Below are 24,444 nucleotides of genomic sequence, written 5' to 3'. Positions count from 1 at the left end.
CTTTGAGATGTATATACAATGTGAAGGTCTGAAGTGATTTTTGTTAAATTCTATATTTTATCGCTTTTGTAGACATTTTGTTGTGGGAAGAAAAAAAAATAAAATAAATTTTATGGGTGCATTTCTGCCTCTTTATTCTGTCACATACACACTTGAACAACAACACTGAACAATTTTTTGAACATTATGTATATGTTAATTTTAACAGTCATTGTTTGGTCAGATTATCAACATATGTTTCAAAAAAATACAAAAAGATATAGAAAAAGCAATTTAGAAAAAGCAGTTTGTTGTTACTGAATTTCTCTTTATGATTCATAAGAAAAGGTTTAATTATGTAAAACCAGTTTTTATTATAAAAAAATGTGTAACACGTCCTTCTTCCTGACAGAACGTACTTACTAAACTGAAACAATATATTAGCATCTTTTTTTTTTACAAATTATAGTAATTAACTCTGTAGTGTCTAGTCACAGATGATAAAGCATGATAAAAAAAATAGAACACTGTTTCCACTGCAAAGGAATCAGGGCTGCCGCAGGATACCAAGACAGTATCTTGTAAGAACATATGTGTGATACGTGTGTGTTCAGGCAGTCTTTGTACACATGTTGGGAAAAGTGCAAGTGTCTTTTTTCCCTACTTCCTGGGTCAAAGGTCACATCTCGGTATCATCGTCCTCTTGTTCTTCCTTCCCCGCCGTCGGCTCTGCCTCACGGCTGTTCTTGCAGCTGTCCGAACACTTCCTTAAATCTGAAACAACAGAAACATCAGTTAGCGACATGTCGTTCCAATAACGCAGTCATTATCACAAGAAAGAGAATACTGACAGGCCTGGGAGGAAGTCCACGCATCCAGCATGAATAATTTGGTTTGATTTGTTGGAGAAATCTTGGAGAGGACACAAGAAGAGGAAGAGGAAACACAACGCACCTTTGAAATATCAAAACAACTGTGTCTGATTGTTAGTGTTTGTGTGTTTGTTTGCCGGGCTTGTTTGTTTTTGAGCACAGTTTCTTTCCGAGCAGTTATCCTCCAGATGCCGGTATCGTGCCTACCCAGAGACGTTAATTAATAGCTAATCAAAGCTAATGTCTCAGCAGCACATCGCCAGCACAAAGACATGATTAATACGTAATCAAAGGCCGTGGAGCACAACGCACAAAGCAGGGCCCACCCCCATTCCTCAAACACTACTGTTGTTATAGAAATAAACGAACACTCGCGGCTTAATTAGCTGGTTGTTGGTGTGTGCTGTCTTCATTTGAAGTTGTCGGGGATTTATCTCAGAGCCAACGTTGGCCTCCAGAGTGACGACACAGAGGTGACATACGAATACATGCATAAACACACGTGCACGAGTAAATAACACAAATGACCAAAAAAGATCCTTTGTGTACACCAAAGAATGCAAATCACATATTGGTTTTCAGGTTTAGATTTTTTGAAAAAGCATTCACAAATAAGTTTCTTTTTTTTGGTTAACATGCAAACATTCTCTCTCACAACTTCTCTCTCTCTCACATACACACACACACACATCCACAGCAATGCTGAACATTTTCTGACCTGTTAGGCCCAGTCTACGGCAGCAGGCGCCACAAGAGTGCTTCTGCAGGAACCCGCTGATGGCAGCATCTCCAAGGTTATCAGGACCAAAAAGCATCTCACCCCTGCCACCACTGCAACAGGGTCAGGGAAAGGTTTGAGCATCTGTTAGAGATAATTTCATCATTTCTAGATATCTGGAACCAAACGTTATTGATAACCTCTGTCTGTTGCTGGTTACTATACCTTTGACTGTCTGCCATAATCACCGTTGGATCAGTCAGTTCTTCTCCTACTCCTGTCAACAAACCAACACAAAAATTAATGATTAAAGACACAGGTAACTATTAGGGCTGAACAAAATGGGGAAAATCCTATTGCGATTACTTTGATAGGACACACATCATATTTTGTGATAAACGATCAAAGAACCTTAAGGGGTCATAAATCTTAAAGCCCTCATGCACAAATAAAGGATAAATAAATGGTGGTAACCTTATTGCTCTGTAGTGTTTTAGGTTGGAATCCGTAGTATACACACATCTGATCTGACTTGTTTGTATATGCAAGCCATGCCTTCAGCCATGGTGATGAAGGCTTAGGCAGATCAAAATAAATCACGAAACCAGTAAGAATGTATGTCAGCGAGCTACACAGCTTTTTCAAGGTATTCACCATTTTTTCAATAATGAAAATTGCAGGATCCATGATAAAACCTTTTATTGCCATATCTCTAATTGATTAGGTTACGAGGTTGGTTACTATATGAATCATAATTTTAGGAGGAGCAGTAATTATTTTCACTGAAAAGAAATATAAGGATGATGATGTGATTTTTTATTTTTGTTGCCTCACGTTGTGAGAATATGATTTTGTAGGCCGAAACATCTCTGTAGAACCACAATGTCACTATCTGTATTTGTATGTCATGGCACATTTTACCTTTGTCAAAAAAAGGCAGCACCTGCGTTGTGGATATTCCACTTGGCAACCATGCACACTCGGTAAAATAATCTACCTTGTATATCGAGCACCAGAAGCTCTCTACATGAGTACTCATATGTCCAGTGGGAGAATGCTAGCAGCATTTCTTCGAGTGAACAGCAGGGGTCAATCTCCTCTCCTGTGTTGTTGTTGTACTTCCTGAAGTCACCAGACATGTTCCTCTCAATAGTCAGCCACTGGCCATTTGAATGCCAGAAGACCAGCAACACATCTAGAAACCTGGTGGACAGACAAGACAATTTGTGCAGGCACAGACACACACAGATGCATACGCAAGAGATGAGACAAGCACACACATACACACACACACACACACACACACACACACACACACACACACATACACACACGCACCTTGGTGAGTGTTGCATATCTTCAGGTTTGACCTGGTTGAACACTGTCATCATCTTCTGGGCTGCTCTGTGCTGCTGGATCTCCTTCAGGGATGTCAAACAGAGGTTGATCATAAATTAAAACCAATAAGGAAGCTGAAACTTCAAATTTGCAAACATTTAACTAAATAGGAAAAACATCTACTGATAAATTAAAATCAGATATACTTTTTAGATAAACTTACCCTTAAACAAAGCTGCAGTGCTGTGCTACCATGGAAGTACCTCTGCCAGGTACGAACCACCTCCGCTCTGAAGGCTTTGACTATGTACACCAGACCAGGTCTGAGCACGTCCTGTTCCGCCCAGGTACACAGCACCCTGCAGCCCCGTCGGAGACCCCCATCCAGAGAGCCCTCCTCACTGAAGAGGGGCTGCAGCAGGGCAGACAGGCCTCGTGATGACCAGGAGGAGACTGTGTTGGATTCAGGGTCAACATGGGAAGGAACTTCCTCCAGAGAGTAGATGCTCACCAATTCACCTCCTGCGCAGAATGAGCAAAACAGTAGATGAAATGCTTGGAAAGAAATAGAAAAACATGTAGAAGTAATACTAATTAGTTTACTTTGACACCAAACAAAAACATTACCCATAATGGAAACAGGTGTGAAGGGGATGGTGTGAGCCAGTCTCATTAGGTTGTTTCTCTCCACAGCTGTTACACACAAACACAATAAAGTAGATTTTTAGGTCACAGTCAAAAGTCAAAAACAGTCACTAGGCCTGTCATAATAACTACTTTTCTTGGATGAAATATATTGTCCCAGAAACTGCAACAAATAGTTATTGTCATTTAAAGACCCCTTTTATGCCACTCATTTGATAATATAAGAGGATAATAAAGCAAACAACACCTTTCAGAGCAGTACATTTTAAATTCAAATTATTCATAGATTTTAAGAAAATATTTGAATATCACACAAAGAAAAAAAATACCAATAAATAAAATGTTTTAAAAAACCCTTCCATGCCCCCCGAAGTCTACCTTTAGGAAGGGAAAACAGGCCATATCAAGGTCAGCAAAAATGATCGACATCTACATACATCTATAGGTCGATAAAATAGGATTTGTAAAATAACTCAATAACATAAATATTGTGACAGGCCTAATAGCTAAAATAAGTAAATGTAATATTCTGAATGCTATTTTGTTACCTGAAAAGTATGGGTACAAACTGTCAGTGGACTGGAATGAGGGGCTCTTCACTGCTGCAGGCAAAACAAGGGGAAACAATCAAGTACAAGAACAGTTCATGTGTGTGTATAAAAACATTTTATTTGGAAACAGGTCTGCACTCTCTATGTTCAGAAATACCTTCAGGGGCAATCCCACTCTGTAAGCTGCAACAGAGACATAAAGAAAAACAACTGATGTGATTTGAAATGTACGAACATTATGGACATCTGAAAGACAGGCTGACTTACGAAGACCTCCTGCTCATGGATCTGGCCCAGCTGTTCCATGCTGAATGAGTGGGGCTCCACATATCCTGAAGGCCAATGCAAAGACAATCAGACCAATCTGACATATTATACACTCAGTACATATTGTAGTTCCTCAATATTTATATAATAATAAATAATATCATTTATGTTACCACTATTAGAACAGAATATATTTCAACTTGGTACACATTTACCTGATGGGAAAACACTTGTTTCTGCAACAAATCCATTGGTTCGAAGTCTGAAACAATATAAACATTTTCAATAATCAAATATTTAAAACAAAGCTGACACTGTAAATAACTTAATGTATATTATTTAATTAGGTGACTGTCTCTTAATGTATATTGTTGATTGATAACATAAATAAATCAAGAGGACAAACAAGCTCTTTATCACCCTTTCCTTCTCCTTTAGTGACACTTTATGTTCAGGTTAAAAGGGTGAAGTATGCCGACAGTATCACAGATTACTAATGTGCACCTAATTTAAATATGACTAGCTCCTTACTCAGCTGCGTGAGGCTGGTTGAAGCTGACCAACATGTAGGTTCCCCTCTAAATCTCCGGAACCTTTTCCAGCAGGCATCAGACAAGTGGGACTCCGTGGTTATCTGCTTTCCATTAGAAATACAGAGATGGAAAAGTTTAAAATCAAAATGGTATGTTCCCTGATGTATCGAGTGCATCAATGAATCACAATGGAGAGAGTTTAATTGTAATGAATAAATCTCAACAGTATGCTCTGAAGAAAACATCTTTTGTCACATTACAGTTTCTGGACTGCTCTCTTGTATCTTCACCGTCTTCCTGTTCTGGCTTTTGCCTATGCTGTCAACTTGAGTGAAGTCAGAGGACTTGGACCACTCTGCAAAAAAAAAAAGAAAAAAAAAGAAAACACAAATGAGCTGTCGGAAAGTATGTCTGCATTTTAATACTAAAAAATATTCAGTAGACTTAATGTACATCGAGATTTTTTAATAATTTGATAATTTGTTTTTCTGTTATGCAGAGGCAGACTCGAAGTAAGAATGCTTCACATCTGAATAATCCCTCTAGTACTTTCTAGATGTATTAATTAATGCATTTTCTGATTAAAAGGTCCAGTGTGTTGAATTTAGTGGCATCTAGTGATGAGGTTATAGACTGCAACCAACTGACAAGTCAGTACTTCCAACAGCACTGTATAGTCCATGTCTGCCCCTTTAGCCCTGTTTAGACCAAACAGTCATGATGAGACAATTTGAGACTTGTGTCTAATTTCAATGTGCCAGTGCAATGTTCTTAAAACTAGACAAGATGTAGCATCATCTCCGTGGCAACGTTGTTCCTCAGACAAATGGATGGTTGGAGGTTAACCCTCCTTTCTTTCATCCAAAACTCTGACATTAAGACCAGCTGACTTTGATACAAGACGCTGGTTGGCTGCTGAAACAGTTGATGTGCCTTATGCTCTAAAATCAGCCACTGAGAATTTGACAAGCTGAGTTGCATCAGCCAGCTTGAGTGGAGCTGAGACAGGCCAGTTCACTGAACTTAAAGCCCCCTAATTTGAACACACTGGACCTTAAATCATCCATTTGTAATACATAATGTTTTCTAGCCTCTGTATTAATACCTTTCATCTTGCTGCATCGTAGCGATGTGTCGTCCCTAAAACTCCTTCCACGAGACAAACTTTCTTTGTTCAGTGTTTCATTAAGAGAAGGAAACGACCCTCTCATTGGACAGAGAGGTGTGCCAGAGAAGGTCATATTCTCTACACTGGATGACAGGGATCTGCAGTGGCCGTAGGGGCGGTCTCTGGACAGGCACGCCCACCTGTGGGATTTCACAGGTCTTCCTTGACGGCTGAACAGTCTGGAGTGAGAACTTGGTGGGCTATTTTCTGGAGAATAGGCAGGATTTACCAAACCCTCAGAGAGGTTTCGAGGTTCAGACAGAAGGACAGCCCTGCTCGAGGTTCTGGATGCTTCTGTGTCTGACAGTTGTTCCTGCGTCCTTTCCTCCTTCTCCTCCTTGTCCTCTTCTTCCTCTTTTTCCTCTTCTTCTCCATCTTCCTCCTCCTCCATGGACGTTTCCTCCTGACTGGGATATAGGCATGGGTCACACGTCCAGAGTTTATGATGTGGTGACTCCACACCTCTGGATGAAAGAGGAGATGCACAGCGGGACAGTCCACAGGACTCAGAGGGTGTGTGTCGGGATGCAGGTCCAGGAACTCCTGGCCAGTTCTCACTGGGATGGTCAATGGTAGCAGACTAGGGAAAGGAAAAGTTGTTACTCTCTAACTAAATAAATTAAGCTAGAGAGTGTCATGAGTTCTCATGTGGTAGTTTTATTTTTATACAGCTAAAGATGCTACATATTTACATGATGATACTTTCTCAGCCCCTTTACAGGTTTCTTTCACTTCCTACAGCAGCTGTTCTAAAATGACAGCATTAAAAGAAAACTGTAAGTACCTCCTTGTGTCCTTCCTCTCCTTCCTCTGTGCGTCCTTGTCTTCCTCCCCTGCTCCCTCTGGCTCCAGCATGACAATCCTGTGATGCCCGTCTACTCGCCACCAGAGTGTAGCCCTTCAGCAAAGAAGGCGGGGTACTTTTACAAGACTTGGCCATCATTCGCCGCACATTAAGTCCATCCCATTCTGCTCCACTTCTATGCGGGAGGGTCCAGCTGTGAGGGAGGATGTGCTGGGATGCTGCAATGGGGCGACACTGAGCCAGGCGTGCCTCCTCCTGATGCAGGCTGTCAGAAGCAGAGAGCAGAGTGAGGGTGTCCACAGCCAGCGCCGACAGGTCCTGGAGTTGGCCCAGCTGACTGTCCAAATCTGACAGGCTGTCCTGAATGAAGTTGACCTTCTCTGTGACCTCCCCAATCATCAAGCACATCTCCTCTGCCCTAGTCCAACAAAAAATAAAAAAACACTGGTAGTTATGCACGATATGGATTTTTTTCTGAAGTGATAATTACCTGTGTAATGTGGCCAACACTGATAAGATAACCACTAATTTCACTAAGAAGCAAAGATGTAGTGAGCAAAGGTATTTCAAAGCTCTAGTGAGGTTTGTTCTTTTAAACCTGCAGACTTTCTCCCTCCTCTCTGAGCCCTTGCAGATCCTGTGCTGCCAATTGCAATTGTGTTGTCTTCTTCTGACACCGTAAAAAAAACACCGACACCACCAACATGATGCTTAGCTCCCTAGTCTAAACTGTGTGGCTCTAGCCAAGTGTAGCAGTTTCAGGTCATGAGTGCAACAACAGCGTGCAACGCTATTTCATCTTCTCTGTGTTATTTGCTGATTTACTAACCAACTTTAAAGGTGCATACTGCCACCTATTATCAGTGTGTGTTGATCAGTGTGCACTTTTGGGTTGATGAAAGGAATTTGGCTTTGTATTATAGGCTTCATTTGTTGGCTATAGTTTCACCTACCAAATATTGGGCCAATAACATAGCATGCACTGATGACATGTTGTATAATACTGTATGTTGCATAAGCTAATTTATTTCTGCTGTCCCTGGTCAAACGACTTTACCCTTATCCTTGTGTAGTAGACTGTGTCGTCAAGTACACATGTGAGTTGGACAGAAATATTTACTTAGTAGACTACTTACTAAGATAAATGTATTCACTTATTCATTTATTGATGAAGGTTCTCAGTCATCAAGATCATGGTAATTGTAAGTGCTGTATTGTAGGAAACTAGATGTGTTTCAGTTTCTTGAGCCCATTTCACCTCTCATCCAAGAGGCTTCTTCGGTTCTAACTAACTAGAGGGGAGTAGCAGGCTTTTAAACTCTGTTTGGGAGTGTCCTTACAGAGTCATTAAGGACAGGTGTGAGCTCTGAGATTTAGAGTTGTTAGGGCCACTTGTGGGTTGTTGACCCAAGTGGCCCTTGTGTGTTAATAGGGCTAGGTGAGCTCCAGTGTGAGTGGTTGTTAAGCTGTCTGGGGAGGGAGCTCAGCACAGCATTGTAAGTGGTTGATAAGTAATGGTGTAGAAACGTCCAGTTGCCTCTGATACAGCACTTAGAAATTCTTATTTATTTTTTCATTTGACGGGGTCAGCGCACAGCTTCTTAGCTGTATCAGTTAGGGGTGTGCCAAAATATCGATTCTACGATATATCGCGATATTTCGTCTTGAGGTACGTTATCGATACACTGGTGCCAAATATCGATATTTAAAATGTAAAAAAAAAAAGTTTTTTTTTTTTTTTTACATTTTTTTTTTTTTTTTGCCCCACCACCACAACCCCTCTTCGGAGGACAGCTTTATCTTTATTCAAACATAGGTATACAACCAAATAAAATTAAAAAAATGGTTTAAGTAGCTCTGAAACCCACACATAATGATAGTTGTAGTCAGTATGTGTGTTAAGAACAGTCACTGTGCAATATACTCTTTGTTTACTTGGCTGTCATTCATGTGAAATTGATTGACAATGTTTTGTAATTCCTGTGAGATGGATTCAGTGCAGTCAATAAATTCTGAATTTCTTCAGTGACACAGATATCGTGATGTATCGTGGATGAAATTTTTTGCAATATATCGTTTATCGCAGAATCGCTGTATCGTGATATTATCGTTTTCGTGGGCAAAATATCGTGATAGTATCGTATCGCGAGGTACCTGGTGATACCCAGCCCTAGTATCAGTGTTAGCGATAAGCTTATTTACATCTGTTTTCCCTGGTCAAACGACTTTACCCTAATCCTTGTGTCATAATTGTATTCTTTTAGATTTATTTTAGTTTTTGTTGTTTATGTCTAAATCAATTGTCTGTGTGTACTTTACTAATTGTACTGCTGTTTGCACTGGGGACTTGAGTTTCCAGTCATATTGCTTTTGAAAAGCAGACACCCATTAACTAGTTACTAACCAATAGCTAACCTGATAATTATCAAGAAACAATGCAAAATACATAAGGCACTACCAAATTTCCCAAATTAAAGATTGCCTTTCTGGAGAAGAAGCTCCCACACTACTCTTCTTTCAGCACACTTCTCTTTTTACCTCAGACTGCTCTTGTTAAGCTGTTAGCAAACAGTGTGTCTGTATGCAAATTAACCTACGGAACAACATGCGTAACTGCTCAAAAATACTCTCAGCCGTTAGCCGTCTAACGGTTAACGGTGACATCCATAGTTTGCACACTTGCTTTGCTTGAACTGCCCTTTGAGGGACAAATAAAGCATTTAGCATTTAATTGAATATTCATGTTAATGTTATTATTCACATGCAGTTTATCTAAATCACAAAAAAGGTCAATTTTTGAAAAGCCGAATGAGGTCACTGAGGATTAGCTGCATCAACTTAAATAAGTCGTTATATATTACCCTTATAAGATAATGAGCCAAAAAACAATGATAGAAGGCCCCATTGTGGGTGAGTCACTAGGAAAAACATTTTGGTTTTGGCATTGGACACAGATGATTGACCTCCTATTTACTATAGAAACTAAAATCAATTTGGTACACAACACCAACTTGTACAGGCCACAAAACCCATACATGTTTAGTTTTCAAGACATTTTTCTCAGTTACATCATATAGAGCCCCAAGTACTTTGTGTTTCTATCCAAGGTCAGTGTTTACATAAGCATTAAGTCTACAACATCTTGTGCGAGGACCCAAGTAAAATCAAAAAGGCCAGCAGGAAGACAACACAAGAGCTGAGATTAACACACATGGAGAAACTTCCCTAATTCCACACTCCTGGTTTATACAAATCTATAAGAATATCAATCTAACCTCTCAGCTGTGGCTCTGATCCTGTTAATTTGACTGCTGTGGAGACCATCACTCTTCTCATGGAAGTGGGCCTCAACACACTTTTCCTCAAACTCGTGGAGCTTCTTTCGATCCTCATGGCCCAGAAGGAGCTCTGGTTGAAGCAGAAGAAAGGACAAAGTGGCTTGTAAGATGTGTGTAGATGACTGCTAAATTCGTTTTCTATCCACAAACATGCACACTGCAGCACTCACTAAGTCCAGAGGCTCTCTCCTCTTGCTCAGCGTCTCCACGACATCTCTTGTAGATGGCTCTCAAAGCTAGGGTCATGTGACTGAGGAGGATAAGAGGTGGTGGCAGCCATGGTCTCTCTTGATAGGTCATTATGTAGCGATAGCGGTTGTACTTCCACAGCTTATTGGATGTTGATGCCATGTCAAAGTAGATGTTGCTGTTGTTCAGAAGACAACATTCATTAATTTAGAAGTAGTCTTATTGGGAGTCCTGCATTGTAAAATCGATCTCTCATTTTTAAATAAACACGCTTACTTAAAAAATGCAATGAGAACGTTGACCATGATGATATACTGGAAGAACATATAGACAGCCTGGAGGAAGGGCGTGAGGAAGGAAGCCGGAGGGCATGGATGACCGTCATCACAGACTGTTAAAATACACAAACACAGAATTACTTTATATTAAGATATAAACCTAAGCATAAAATTAACACAGACAAGTCATTCAAGTTAATGTGTCTTAAGTCACAAGTCTCTAACTTCTACGTCAAAGTGGAGTATCAGGTCTTTTTTTTCTGTGAAGACAAGTTGAAAGTTTGACCCTATCAGCCACAAAAACATGATAAGATAGGATCCAGGCTGAAAAATACTGAATTTACCCTTTAAATAGTATCTAATGTTTTCTTTTGAACCACTTACCATCTATCTCCGATTGGTAGACCTCTCCATAGATCATCCAGTAGGGCTGGAAGACTACATCTCGAGCTAGGCTCCAGGACGGCTCCTCATCTGGTGACAGGATGGCTTTCCTGGACACCCCGAAGCTCAACAGCACTATTGCCATCATCACCACGATGAAGAACATGTTACTGGTCTGAGCAGACACACACAGAGAGGAGACATAGGTGAACAAAAATTCTTCTTCCCTTTCTTCCTCTCCATCTAGCACAGTTGCTACCCACCATCTTTGTGATCATGGTGAGGTAAGGTCCAGCATGCTGATTGACAGCCAACAGATCCATCACCCTGACAAACCAGAAGATGATGTCCAGGCAGTAACTGATGCGCCCTGCTGTCTGGTAGGGATTAGCATGCAAACGCATTACCAGTCCAGCCAGGAAGAGGAGGATGGCAATGAAATCTGATACGTTCCAGTACTCTGAGAACCAAACTTTCAGCTTCTGACTCAGCTTCCTCGGCGCGGACATCAGTACCTAAATGAGAGGTATATATATAGATATTCTAAGCATTAAGCTCAGATTTATATGCATTGTATTATATACTTACTACTTTTATTGTATATTATATATGACACTTTTCAAGCAATGCTTTAATGGTTGAAACACGTATCATAAATGCATACCAGTGGAGATAAACAACTAAAAAATCACAAAGGAGAGAATAGAACGGGCCTCTCTTCTGGCTCTCTCACCTCTCTGGTTTTCTCCACTGCTGTGGACAAGATGTACGCTATAACTATCCACTCCTGAACACTGGGTTGATCCCCCATCTTCACCAGGATGACGTAGGAGAATAACATCAGAAAAGCCAAGTAGGACATCTGAAGTGGAAACAGAGACAAAGCAACAGAGAGAGAGACATGTAGAGATTTGAAAAAAAATTTATGGAAGTATTTTCAGATTGACCACAAATACCAATAGTTTTATTGTAAGTTCTAAAATAATACATAGTTAAGACATTGAATAATATAGTAGTAGTAAAAACATGATAACTTCTACTTCAATCAACAATTACAAACTTCATTCTGTCTTTCATCAAACAAGTTTCGGTTTGCAGTAATTAAAGCCTTGCATATCTTTGGCTTTCTGGCTGTCCATTAGTCGAGGTAATCTTCAGAATAGCCTTCCTGTACCATGTTATGTGATTGTCAAGTTTCTAGAGAAAAGCTCTTAGTTTGTCTATAAAAGTAACTACTGTTGCTTCAAGACTTAATTAGCCTAAAGAAAGACAGTTGTATTGTTTTTTTTACACAGCAAAATAGTCTTCAACTGTGCTAACATGATGGCATAAGGGTTTTCTCGATTAATTTTTAATCTAAATTAATTGCCACTGGAATACAGAAGTTATGGTTGCTGAAAATTCGCCTTTTCCAACAAGAATCACCATTTTAGCAGTGTGGGCCATGGCCCCCTGTTGGGCTGCGAAGGTACTGCAGGTAGGCCACAGGAGGCTTTATATACAACACATTAGTGAAAAGTTTTTAATTTTCAATGATGTTAGTGTAATTTACCATAAAAAGTTCAAAGTAATCAGAACTGAGAAAAAGAAGTTAATTGATGAGTGTGTCTTCATTTATCTGAACAATTTTTTTTATCTGGCTGATATGTTAAACCCCTCAAATATTCCAGGGTAATCTTTCCAGCTGTGATGTAATAACTGTAAATTTATAATACATTTATAAAGTGTTACGTGTACTTGGATGGATTAATTTTCACTGCATTGCCATGGACCCATGTTCACACATTATTCTGTATTTAAAATACATTTTGGGGAAACACTTCACATCTTAGTATGATATGTTTGGTTGGGCCGCTGAAGATTTTCAAATTGGGTCACGTCATTCTTAAATTTGACAACAGCTATTCTACACTACATTTCCATTAAAAAGGTGAATACCTTTTAAAAAAAGAGAAATTCATCAGAGCTTCCAAACTTTTTAACGGCAGTATACATAAATACCACACATCAACGAGAGGGACATACTCTTAGCCCAGAAAGGGAAATGTTTTACATCTTTTCACAAGTGTAACAACATGCACACCACCTACTGTGTGAAACCAGAACTTGACAACAGGCGCTGTGTAGAATTCATAGAGTTTTTTGATCCAGGACACGCAATGCACAGTCACAGAGGATACAGTTTCTGACACAGGGCCAAGACATTTGTCACGGAAAGACAGGCCTCGCTCTGCATCCTGACTGCCCTGTGAGAGGAGAGAAGGACAGGGGGCAGAATAAAGACGAGACAAGAAAAGAACGATACTGAGGCTGTTATGGCTGTAGTTTAAAAACAGTGCTGGATAAGTGTACTACTGGCTTTTTACCGTGTGATCAGTTCCCTCGTGGGCTGGTAACGACTTCACAGAGTCGAGTCCAAACAGCATAGCCTCATGGGACTGTGGTACATGGCACATTTCAGCTTTGCTTTTAAACTCCAGCAGCAAGATGGCGGGGGGCAGAAGAAGGCTCAAAATAATCTGAAAGAAAGAGATAACAAGTGTGTCACGTAAGCTTGTACAACTATCCAGAAACAAAAATAAGCTTAATTAAGCAATATGTCTTTTTTCAGATTGTTTTTGGTATTTCTGCTTTATTAAATAGTGAAAGCTGGAGAGAGACAGGACATTTTAGCAATTTTTATAAATCGCAAATTAAGCATTTGGAGCAATTTGAGAAAAGAGAAAATGTCTTTTTTGGTGAAGTTTGATTGCATTTTGATTCTTTTAATCGCAATGTCTAACAACAGGAAAGCTTGGACACAGGATACACTAGAGGAGAGAGCACAGAGGCCCAGAAGCAGAGACAGAAGAGGACGAGATCAAGGAGGGGTGAGAGAGAAATGGAAAAATTATAGTGACAGGGTGAAAGAGGGAGAGGCATAGAGGGGAGGAAGAAGAGGCAGAACACATCATGGTTTTCCTTCTTTTTAATTTTCAAATCTCCTGTGCAAGCGTTTCACATGCACATTTGAAATGACTAATATCACAGTGGAGAAATACTTTGTTACAAGTTAAGTGCAGGTACACACAAAGAAATCAGTTCATGGCGCGCAGGTGGTCGAGTGGTTAGAGCGCATGCCATATAAAGCAGCCGACCCTGGTTCGATTCCGGCCGGAGGTCCTTTGCTGCATGTCACATCCCCCTCTCTCTCTCCCATATTTCCTATCTGTCTGCTGCTTAATAAAGGTGTCTATGCCATAAATAAAAAAGAAATCAGTTCATTTTGTTATAACTTCGAAAGGTGTAACAAAACTAAACATGATATGAAATGTATTTGATTTTGTATGACAACCCTTGCAATATTTACAATGTTTACCTTTAAAAAGGAGTTTTTTCTCATGTTGAGTGGACCCGTCCAGAGATCTGTGAGGAGGGTCTGGGTGCAGGAGTGTGAGACGAATGGTCTATGACATGAAGAGACAGCCATCTGCAGACAGGTGAAGTGGCTCCATGCCTCCATCTCTGAAGTCAACAGCTTCATGGCCATCTGCTCATTCTGACGAAATGCACAGTCTAACACATCCACAGCCAGCTGACCAAACTCCCTAGGACACAGAGATGGGAAAGACATGCAACCATATGCAGGCATGAAGTCCATAATAATATAAAATATTTATATTAACATAGAAAACAAAAACCCACCAGCATCATCAAAATACAAAAAACACGGGATTGAACCTACTGTACCTCTCAAATTGACAACAGGATCTTTACACACACAGTAACACACACACACACTCACAGCGAATATGACTTGAATCTCTCTGATATGATGTCGTCCATGCTGCTCTGCCGTGCCTCCAAGGCCATGGAGCGGTAGAGTTTACAGGCCACTGCTGCCCGCGCGAGCGCCTCCTCACCATGCTGCCACAGGAACAGCGCCATCTGCTGCCTTTGTTGAAGTACAGCCCATACAAAGAGGTCATTGAAGTTAAAGGGAACCAGCAGCGGTGTATCATCAAGGACAGGGGTCGTAGTGATCTCTTGACTGCTGCTGGCTGACACATCTTGCTCCTAGATGAAAAAGATTGAGGCGTTGACAAAAGAGAGGGAAGCGAGGAAGGAGAGATGGAACAAGGAAATAAGTTAGTAATGGAAGGAACAGTTTAACCGATTGTTAGAGATCCAAAATGTGCCTGCTAGAAACAACACGATGGCAGCACCAGGAATAGGATTAATTACCTTAACAAAACTGTTTGTTTATCACCAGTTCTGGGAAAAATGCATCACCAACCTTTGGTCTGTAGGGCTGAGCAGTTCTAAAGAAATGCAGATCCTGGAGACTCTTGCCCCTGCTGGAATTTGGTATTAATCCCCGTCTCTGTTTCGACAAGGAGGTGGAGCTGTCCCATCTACCCTCCTAGAGAGTGCATCATTTGTAAGAAAGGCCAATCATAATCACAATTGATAAACACAAGAAAATAGCAATTTATCAAAACACAGAGGCTTAAATACAGTTTGAACTATTGGTGCTCACTTTGTCCTGCAGGCGGCTGTGAGCTGCTCTGAAGTGTTTCCTTGTGTAGGTACTGCGGTAGGCTCCACCTATGAGGTACTCTATCACTAGGCCCATGTCAATGATAGAAAGACGGTAACCTAATGGAAGAGAAGTCTACTTACACAAACGTGCATGTACGCGCGCACACACACACACACACACACACACACACACACACACACACCACACACACACACAGATAAACAAAGATACAGAAAATGAACATAGACCCATTGGTGGAATAAGAACTCAGACCTTTTACTCATGTACAAATATGAATACCACAGTCTCAAAATATAAGTAACAATTGTAAGTCCTTCAGTCAAAACTTTACCAGCTATACCAATTTAACCAAATCCTATGACCACTATCTGTTTATTTATTTATACACTTTAATTTTCTTTTCTTCTCCCCCCTCGGTTAAGTATGCAATTATTTCCCTCATACTCCGCCTCCTCCTTATTCTATCTTTTATTTATTTATGTTTGTCTTATAATTTATGTTATTTTATTCATGTATTTATTTATCTTCTTCTATTGCTCCTTTTTCTTAAAAAATACTACATTAACAATGTCACTCTTGAATATTCCTTACATTTAATTAATTCCCTTCCCCTCAAGACTGTTGATGCCCACACATACATACAGCTTCAATGTTGCAGCTGGTGAAAGTGAGACTCCTTTAGATGACTTTACGTAGTTAAATTTACAAATATAAATCATTACCGATTTGTTCACTATATTCTATATCAATGATCTTAATCTGCAAAGTAAGTACAATGTAATGTGAAGTAAAATTATAAGTAGTAGAAAATGGAAGAGCAGGAACTTAAAAAGCATTTCGTTACTTTCCAACTCTCCATACACTTGTAGATATGGTGGCTACAGTGAATCAAAACCTAATATCTATATGTACGTAACTTAATATTTGTATCATTATAAGCAGTGGCTTCACTACTCACCTGTTTCACATCTTCAACAAGGTGGTGGAGGAAGCGGTGCGTCTGTCCCTGTGGCTGTGGAGAGAAAATTGTATTATTATTCAAAGAAAATAGACAAGTAACAGTAAATAATAACAACCAAATCAGAGAAAAAACAAAGACAGTTGCATACTGCATATACAGTTGCAGCTATGGGGCCCTTAGCATGTTTCTTAGGGGGACTTATTATCCCAGATTTATGAATAAATAAACAGGCTTTAATACACAAAAGATAAAGGCAGTGTGGAGAATGCCAAGTGTGAGTGCACTGATGAAAAAGAGTCTTGTGATCTTGAAAGTATCCTAAAACAACAACTGGGAGAATATCCTGAATGCAACTGTCCAGGAAGCACAGAGATTATCGGTGCAAAACACTTACATTGCATTATTGTGATTTCAATCAAAGCTACAGATGACAAATTTGTTTTTCAAGAGTCGCAAAAACAGAAGAACTGAATTTCTTCGGTTTGTGTAGCAAAGTGCGATCCGAGGGGGAAAATAGTGGAACTAGTACAGCAAGAAACACAAGACAGTGTGTTTTTATAATGTACTTATTCTTTATCTGTTTGAGAAGTTGAGAGAAGTTAGCATTAATCGTCCTCCAGCAGCACAATACTAATAATAATTATAACAATTATAATAATAATAAGGACACGCTTTATATAGGAACACATTAACCATTAACTGGTTGCTTTTTAGCTCGCATATTAGCAGCAATTGTATTTTCATTATTGTATTTGTAGACTACAGTATTTGTAAAGGGTAAGTGAATGTTAGTACGTTTCCAAGTATTAAATTGCCGGGAAACAAAAATATAAAATAGCATCTGTTTCCTCCTCTACTCAGTTTATGCATGGAGTCTGTACTGCTGATGGTGCAATTGTGTGTATACTTGCCAAAGAGACATAATGTTGTTACGTTGAGTCAAGTGTTTTGTTCACTTTTGCTATCTTGCACCTGGAACACTGTGAGGTCAGAAGTCAGAGGTTTCAACGTTTCAACAATTACCATCTCCAACATTGTCTGGGGGCATTACTTATTAGCACGATCTTAATTTGGAGTTACTTGGACTCTTTACGTTTAGTTTTGTCTTTTGTTACATAACATTAGACTATATCTATCAAGGGAAATTAAGAAGGAATCTATTTTCTTGTGGTACTACCACTTTAAAGGCCCATACTGATTGTGTTAAGATTCTAACTCGTGTACAACAACTTCTTTATTTACTATCAATTAGCTTTAATTAGAAGGTTACTGAGGGAAAACTTTTAGTTAGGAGCCTTGTAATTGTATAATTTGGCCGTGCAGAAAAAGCAATTGTGAGTTATAATGACTAATTGAGAACAAATATGCTGCTAATATGCAACTAGAGCAGGCAGTTATTGGTTTATATGTGTAGCCTGATATAAAGTAGAGATGGAGCATGTAGATAATAAATTCATTATAATAACCGTGTTATAGAGCTCCTCAAGGCGATCCACAGTTAGGAAGCGGCTCATAGTCATGCCGTTGTCAATCAGCAGTTTGACAAAACTGACCCGATCCATCACCAGAGCATCCAGCATTGCCTGTTCCATAGAACCCGCCTACATATAATACAAAATTATGAAAAGTTAACAGCTATCAAGAATATAACATGTAACTTCTGCGCAATATATCTAATAATCACCCGGCCTCACCTGCCAATGCTGTCCAGGCACCAGGACATCTTTCTGGGCAATGTCAGCCCTGTCCCAGGCTAGCGCCATGCTCAGCTGCTCAGCAGGACTGGCCCTGGTACCTGTTCATCATACAGAACAAAAAAACACACCACTGAACTTGAATCTCTCCATTCCTAGACTACTGCCAGTGTTGGGGCTCGTTACTCAAAAAAGTAATGTATTACACATAACACAATTACTCTCAAAAATAGTAATACCTTACATTACATGATTACTCCCTGAAGAAAGTAATTAGTTACATTACTCGTTACATTCAAGTTGCTTCACGGTTCCTTAGCAACAAGCTTTGTGTGTGTGCGTGCTGTCTCTATAGGTGCTTCCGGGTGCTTCGTTAAGTTTGAGGTAGTGTTAGCCGCGGTGGAGAGAAGTTTCCAACACGGACAAAGTGTGCACCTTACAGTCAAGTTGTTTTCCTTACGTTCAACCAATTCAAAGTAATGTTTGTACCTCTCCTCCTGTATGTTGCAGTGAAAATTATATTCTGTCACAACCAGGAGGAAAAAAATCAGTACCTTTGAGAGTAGCTGTCAAAATGGCTGCATCAGGTGTCATGTGGTCTTCTGACTCTGAATCGAAGATGGTTATCTGTTGTTCCAGATATAGTGAAGAAGTATGAGTACTACATGTATTGCATCACAACACAAACATCAACAAATGGTGTTTTACTTACAGACTGTCTGTGATCCATACACTGCAGGAGGAGATTGTAGAGCTGAGAGGCTTCTGTTCTCTCTACGCCAAACACACCTTCAATCCTGACATGGAAGTCCTCTTTAATGTCAGCATCCAACTGCCTACAAAATGAAGTGATGTTCAATAATTAAACTGTTTCTACTTAGAGTATAACAGTGCCATCAAACCAAACAAGAAGTTTCATTTTGCACAATTATGGAGATCCTTTAGATGAGTGATTCCCAACCAGGCTATTTAAATGGTGGCTAATGATCTACTTACTGAGTTTCAACATTAATCTGGAACTTTAACATAGCAATGCTTAAATGGTTGAATAACCATGTAATGAATAAATGGTTGAAATTGTTATCTCAAAGTAAAGGATAAATGATTGAAATAGTTAGACAAAAATATTAAATGATGAAAAAGCAAAACGGAGTGGATAAATTGTTCAGGTAGTTAAAATCATCGAAATGAATGGATAAATTGTTGAAATAAATGGCATCACAAATAGTTAATATAGTAGGCTAAAATATAATCAATAAATGGCTAAAATTTTTCAAATTAACAGTTGAAATAGGTAGCTAAAATATAATCTATAAATTGCTAACATTTTTACCTAACATTTTAGTAATAATCAGTTGAAACAGTTAGCTGAAACTAATTGATAAATGGATAACAATGGTAGCATAAACTGATGAAATACATGATACATTTTTCTAAAAGCTGAAAGTAAGTGATACATGTCTAAAATAGATGGCCAAAAGTTATGATAAATAGTTAGAATTGACTTCTTTAAATGATAAATAAACTATGGAAATAGTTAATAAATGTGGTGATAGTCTCAAGTGGTAGAAGAGTGAATACAGCCAACTGTATGAAAAAATCAACAACATCCAGTTTAAAGTCAATTCAAATGCGGACAATTAGAACGAATGTTGATGAAGGGGTACTTTAGTTTATCTGACAGAGCTGTTAGGAACCACTGCTCCAGATTTACAACTCTAACGTAAGCATGAATACCTGTCATTAGCAGTCTGCTTGTGTAAGAAGGCAAGAAGGTCGGCAGCCCTGCCTGACCCTTCAAACACAAACACTGGCACAGGGGGCACACTGCTCACATAGTCCAACACCGTGGACACCATAGCAGGGCCTCCCTCCACCACCACACACACCACCGGCACTCCTTGGTTCAGTCCTGAGGTGAGCAGAGGGGAATAATAACATTAGTCACACCCAACCCCTCTGCTTTTCTCACTTCCTGTATGTTATGCACAAAAACACACACACAATTACTCACGGGGGTGTATCTTTTGTAGTTGAATGTGTTTCTCCAGCTTCCTCCGGAGACCTTGCTGGCAGCCATGTTTTCCCAGCGTTCCATCATCCACCAGCAGAAAGTGGGAGTGGAAACCATTAAGACAGGCCCTCTTGCTCAGAGGGTTCCCAAGTGGCTGGTAGGGCCTGAACACCTGAAACATTTTTGAAACATCAACCAGGAGTCAATCAAAGTAAAACAATGCTTAAAGACTCATTAGAAAGATATGCATGTGTTTGGTGTACAGTAGTACTCACATCTCTGCCTATAAGGTCAGTGTTGTTGTCAATAACTCCCCATGGTGTGATGCCAACTGTGTTTCTCTTCCTCAGGTCGTGGCCCCCAAATGTTTTTACTGCCTCGCCCACATACTTAGACACACCTAGAGCATGTAGAGAACAGCTGGTTTTTCACTCATTTCACTTCAGGAGCAACACTGATTAGACTGAGTGTCACTGTGGAACTACGGGACCATGCTGGTAATCCCAGATGTTTTTCATGACTAATTTCCATGACGTTTAAATGGACATCTAAATTAGACTAGCTGACCTCTCTAAAAGTACGAAAATGCTCAGAAAACAGTGAAAATTGTTCACGATTTCATCTACAAAGTTAAAACTATCAAAAGCATTTTTTGTTGATTGGTGGCCACTGTGGACAAAATGTTGAAACACCACCGCCACCTATAATATAAAGATACTGACATGACTAGAGTGTGCATTTGTTTTTAAAGCAAGTAAAGGAAAAGATCAGATTAATTATCTTGATGATGAGGAATGATGGCGAAACAAAGTAAAATTAGTTTTAATGCCATATCAATAATAACTAATGAGGTCTGCACCTTTTGATTAAAAAGTCAACCAATCACACACATCTCTAGGGCATATCTAACAATAGCCCAAGATCCAGTGTGTTCAAGAAGAATACAAATATTGCCCCCCACACACGCAGAAATTACAACCATTACCTGTATTGATGCCATCAGTGAGTATCCATGCCCCAGTGCTGACGGCAGCAGTCATCAGCCCTTTGCTGAAGGCCTGCTTGACTTTAGGGGGCAGGGTGAAGTTTTCTGAGCCTCCCTGGACAGTCAGTAGCAGCTTGGGTCTCTCCATCTGCCACTCCCTCAGCATCAGTTGGAGCAGCGCCTCCGGCTTTGAGTCCACAGCCACACGTACAAACTGGACAGGAAACACATGGGTCTGTTGGGGACTGAGAGACTTTTCTCAGGTGCTGCTAGTGTGGCTGTTTTGTTCCTACTGTTTGAAGAAGATACTATCTGACATCATAGCAAACCAAATCTTGTTTATACAACCATCAAAAGCCAAACGCCTGTCCTGTTCACTCCTGGACGAGGATTTATTTTTGGAGTAATCCCATGCAGAAAACAGAAGTGGAGTTGTAACAATGTGGCACGCTAATGAAGCAAACAACCATTTTTTCTTTGGCCTGCAGACACATATCCTGTAGAGTTAGTAGACTCACTAACCTTGGCCCGGCAAACACGTGTGGCAGTGTCCTCAAAGTCTACAATCCCATAGGCATTGGTGGGACTTGCTTTGGTGTGGAGCTCTATGGACCAGTCCTCCTCCACGTCCTGTCCAGGACCAGGATAGAGGGATATGGGGGGAGAGGACTCTTGCCAGGAGTGCTCCCCAATCAGACGGCCACAACAACATCTGGCCAATGGAAAGATAATGTAACTGAGCGTGGCAGGGGCAGATTATTGTGTCTTGAAAGAGACACTATTCACTTAGATGTTATGACTATTTGAGCTAATAAAAAGTAGGTTTTTGTTTGTAAAGCACCACAAAATCAAGATAGTGTTGTTAGGTATGATTCATTGACACCTGACCCTGCCTCCCCTTTTCTGTGTCCCTCCCTTCCTCTTCCCCTCCCTTTGTCCTCGCATCTGCATCTCTATGTTTTTAAGTTTGGTTGTCTTTTGCAGTCTACAAAATCAAAGTGTTCACCTCTCATTCATTCATAAGTCTTCTTCGCTGTTGATACCACTATCTCACACACTGTCTGTTCATAGGATAGCAACAAAATAAAAACACATTCAAAAAGAAATCGCAAACACTGTATTAAATGTAAATAAAAACAGAATTCAATCATTTGCAAACAAACTCTTTCCAACAAGGTTTTACAAAGTCTTCCTGAGCCCATGTAATAACATCCTTTATATAATAATCGCTCATACACAATCATGAGACTATTATCTGTAATCAAAGGACCTGGTGAAACTGTGGAATGTTCCAAACTAGGGGTGTCACAACATCGCAATATTCTCGAAAACTGTGATATAAAAAAATAAAATATTGATCTTGTGTTCATAAAACACATATGATAATATCATCTGAATAAGCCAGCAAAGATGTTCAGCCTTGTGCATGTTTTGTTTATGAATTTATCTGGTATCCTTTTCACTAGTAACTGAGCAGTTGATAGTAGTTGTTCTTCTTGTACACTTTTTTTTTTTACAGTTATGGGTATGGATTCTCTCTCCACCTCCTGGCACTCTGTTAATTTATTTGCCAAAGAGGCATAAAACACACAAATAAATAAAGAAACTGAAGATTGATTAGATTGCCAGCATTTTTGTTTTTTACAAGTTCTTTTGATATTGCGATAACAGCATTATAGTGAATTTGATTGGCCACAATAGTGAAAATCTGATATTGTGAAACACCTGTTCTAAACAGCTACATATAACAAATGGACTAATTAAACTACTTTAAAATCCACTACTTTCATTCTGATAAAGCATGTAATCTGCATAGTAATTAGACTCATAAATATGATAACCTAAGTTAGTTATCATATAAATGTAGTGGAGTAAAAGTGAAATATTTGCCTACAAATTGTAGCAAAGTGGAAGTGCAACGAAGCAGAAAATGAAAATACAGAACAGTACTTAAGTAAATGTACTTAGTTACATTCCATCACTGCAAACCGTGAAGCATATCGCAATCGTAATGTCTGTCAAAATAACTGTAAGAGAAAAAGAAAAGAGAAACAGAAACAGAGCAAAGCAAAAGACTGTGGGAAAAACTGAGTCATAAATCTACACTAGACTAAAAGAGACGCTTCACTGGAATAGGGCGTGGAGTGTAGGAGGGGAATATCTTGAGCTTGAGGATGGCATACAGACACACGCAAACTCATAAACTGTACCTGATCAAGTTTTGGCACACTTGGCATACTGGAATACATCTGAAAGAAACAGGAAATAACACATTATCAAAGAATCCACATGGTCTCTATTCCTGGAAGTAAGGGCTGAGTGCCAAATAGTTTTGCTCTCAGAAAAATGTTGTTTCCAACCGCTGCTGTTAATATTGTTCTGCTGTTCTGACTAAACAAACCCTCCTGTGCTTCTTCTGAGACTCATAAAAACGAGTGTGTTACGCTAGTTTGGAAGCTCATCAATGCAATCAGATTCCAGTTTACCTGTGTAGGTCCCGAGAGGAGGGGATGAACTTCACACACTCTCTCTTGAAGAAGGTTTCCTCAATCCAAGACTTTCGTGACTGGAATACGAAGAGAAATTATTTGCTTTCAGTCAACAAATCCTTGGTTAGATACTCACTATATTCTCAACTGAGTTGTCAATCTCATCCTCAAGCCAGAAAACACTCTATTCCAGAAATTTGGTGATCAGTGACCTTCTCAGTGAAGTTCATTGCAGTGCCAGCAGCAGCCTCACAGGGAATGAACTGTAGGTCCCTCCCCGTCAAAGAAACCTGAACTGCACTCTTAAAAACCCCAACTGGATGTGCGATATGGCCTCTCATTCAACCTCTCAGCCGTCTTTTTTTACTGCTTCCCCTGCTCTTTCAAGGTCTGTCCTGCTCCTGCGCTCTGTTCACCAGACATATTTAACAATGGCCTCACTGAGGAGAGTATTGTTGGTAGGAAACATACTCACATACATCCCCTTCCTGAGATTAGTACAAATGGCTGGTTGCTGGTGTGCCTCCTCCCTGCGACAGACTGTGTAAACACTATACAGGGCTATGAAGTGTAACTGATGTAGCTCACAGTGGTTATCATAGCAATTATGTTTCTCTACAGACAATAAAGCTTACCAGTTTATCATGTGCTGCAGCATTAATTTTAGACTTGCCACATGACTAATAATAAAAC

The 24,444-nt window shown here is 39.8% G+C and overlaps 1 protein-coding gene across 2 annotated transcripts; it reads right to left on the bottom strand.

The window, feature by feature from the left end:
• Positions 1-104: 104 nt before the first annotated feature.
• trpm6 (transient receptor potential cation channel, subfamily M, member 6) lies at positions 105-24,233 on the bottom strand. 2 transcript variants are annotated; one of them, XM_030416926.1, is made up of 41 exons: positions 23,964-24,233; positions 23,749-23,828; positions 23,473-23,511; positions 21,785-21,974; positions 21,263-21,476; positions 20,553-20,677; positions 20,278-20,449; positions 20,001-20,175; positions 18,976-19,099; positions 18,818-18,890; positions 18,264-18,364; positions 18,036-18,170; positions 16,567-16,620; positions 15,585-15,719; positions 15,342-15,467; positions 14,850-15,121; positions 14,424-14,652; positions 13,432-13,584; positions 13,156-13,311; positions 11,799-11,927; positions 11,329-11,580; positions 11,066-11,240; positions 10,680-10,794; positions 10,385-10,581; positions 10,152-10,284; positions 6,856-7,294; positions 6,009-6,651; positions 5,164-5,258; positions 4,902-5,004; positions 4,586-4,632; positions 4,371-4,435; positions 4,261-4,286; positions 4,101-4,154; positions 3,535-3,600; positions 3,131-3,429; positions 2,908-2,990; positions 2,567-2,772; positions 1,795-1,846; positions 1,570-1,682; positions 831-891; positions 105-753 (listed from the first exon to the last, which is right to left on the bottom strand). In XM_030416926.1, the coding sequence occupies exons 1-41, from the start codon at positions 24,090-24,092 to the stop codon at positions 714-716; spliced, it is 6,075 nt and encodes a 2,024-aa protein (XP_030272786.1). In that variant the 5' UTR covers positions 24,093-24,233; the 3' UTR covers positions 105-713. The 2 variants fall into 2 exon arrangements, with proteins under 2 accessions (XP_030272786.1, XP_030272787.1); XM_030416927.1 differs by lacking the exon at positions 831-891 and having other exon boundaries at positions 23,964-24,232.
• Between the last annotated feature and the right edge of the window lie 211 nt (positions 24,234-24,444).

This window comes from Sparus aurata, chromosome 5 (genome assembly GCF_900880675.1).
Source record: "Sparus aurata chromosome 5, fSpaAur1.1, whole genome shotgun sequence".
Lineage (NCBI taxonomy): Eukaryota > Metazoa > Chordata > Actinopteri > Spariformes > Sparidae > Sparus > Sparus aurata.
Note: the sequence above shows the minus strand (reverse complement) of the source record. Positions and strands in the feature narration are given on the sequence as shown.

Bases quoted from the DNA above. Each gene is read 5' to 3' on its own strand.
- trpm6 (XM_030416926.1), bottom strand. From the start codon at position 24,092: ATGAGAGGCCATATCGCACATCCAGTTGGGGTTTTTAAGAGTGCAGTT. The intron at 5,259-6,008 runs GTATTAATACAG...TTTTTTTTGCAG, and splicing joins ACGATGCAGCAAGATGAAAG to AGTGGTCCAAGTCCTCTGAC. The intron at 4,633-4,901 runs GTAAGGAGCTAG...ATATTGTTTCAG, and splicing joins AACCAGCCTCACGCAGCTGA to ACTTCGAACCAATGGATTTG.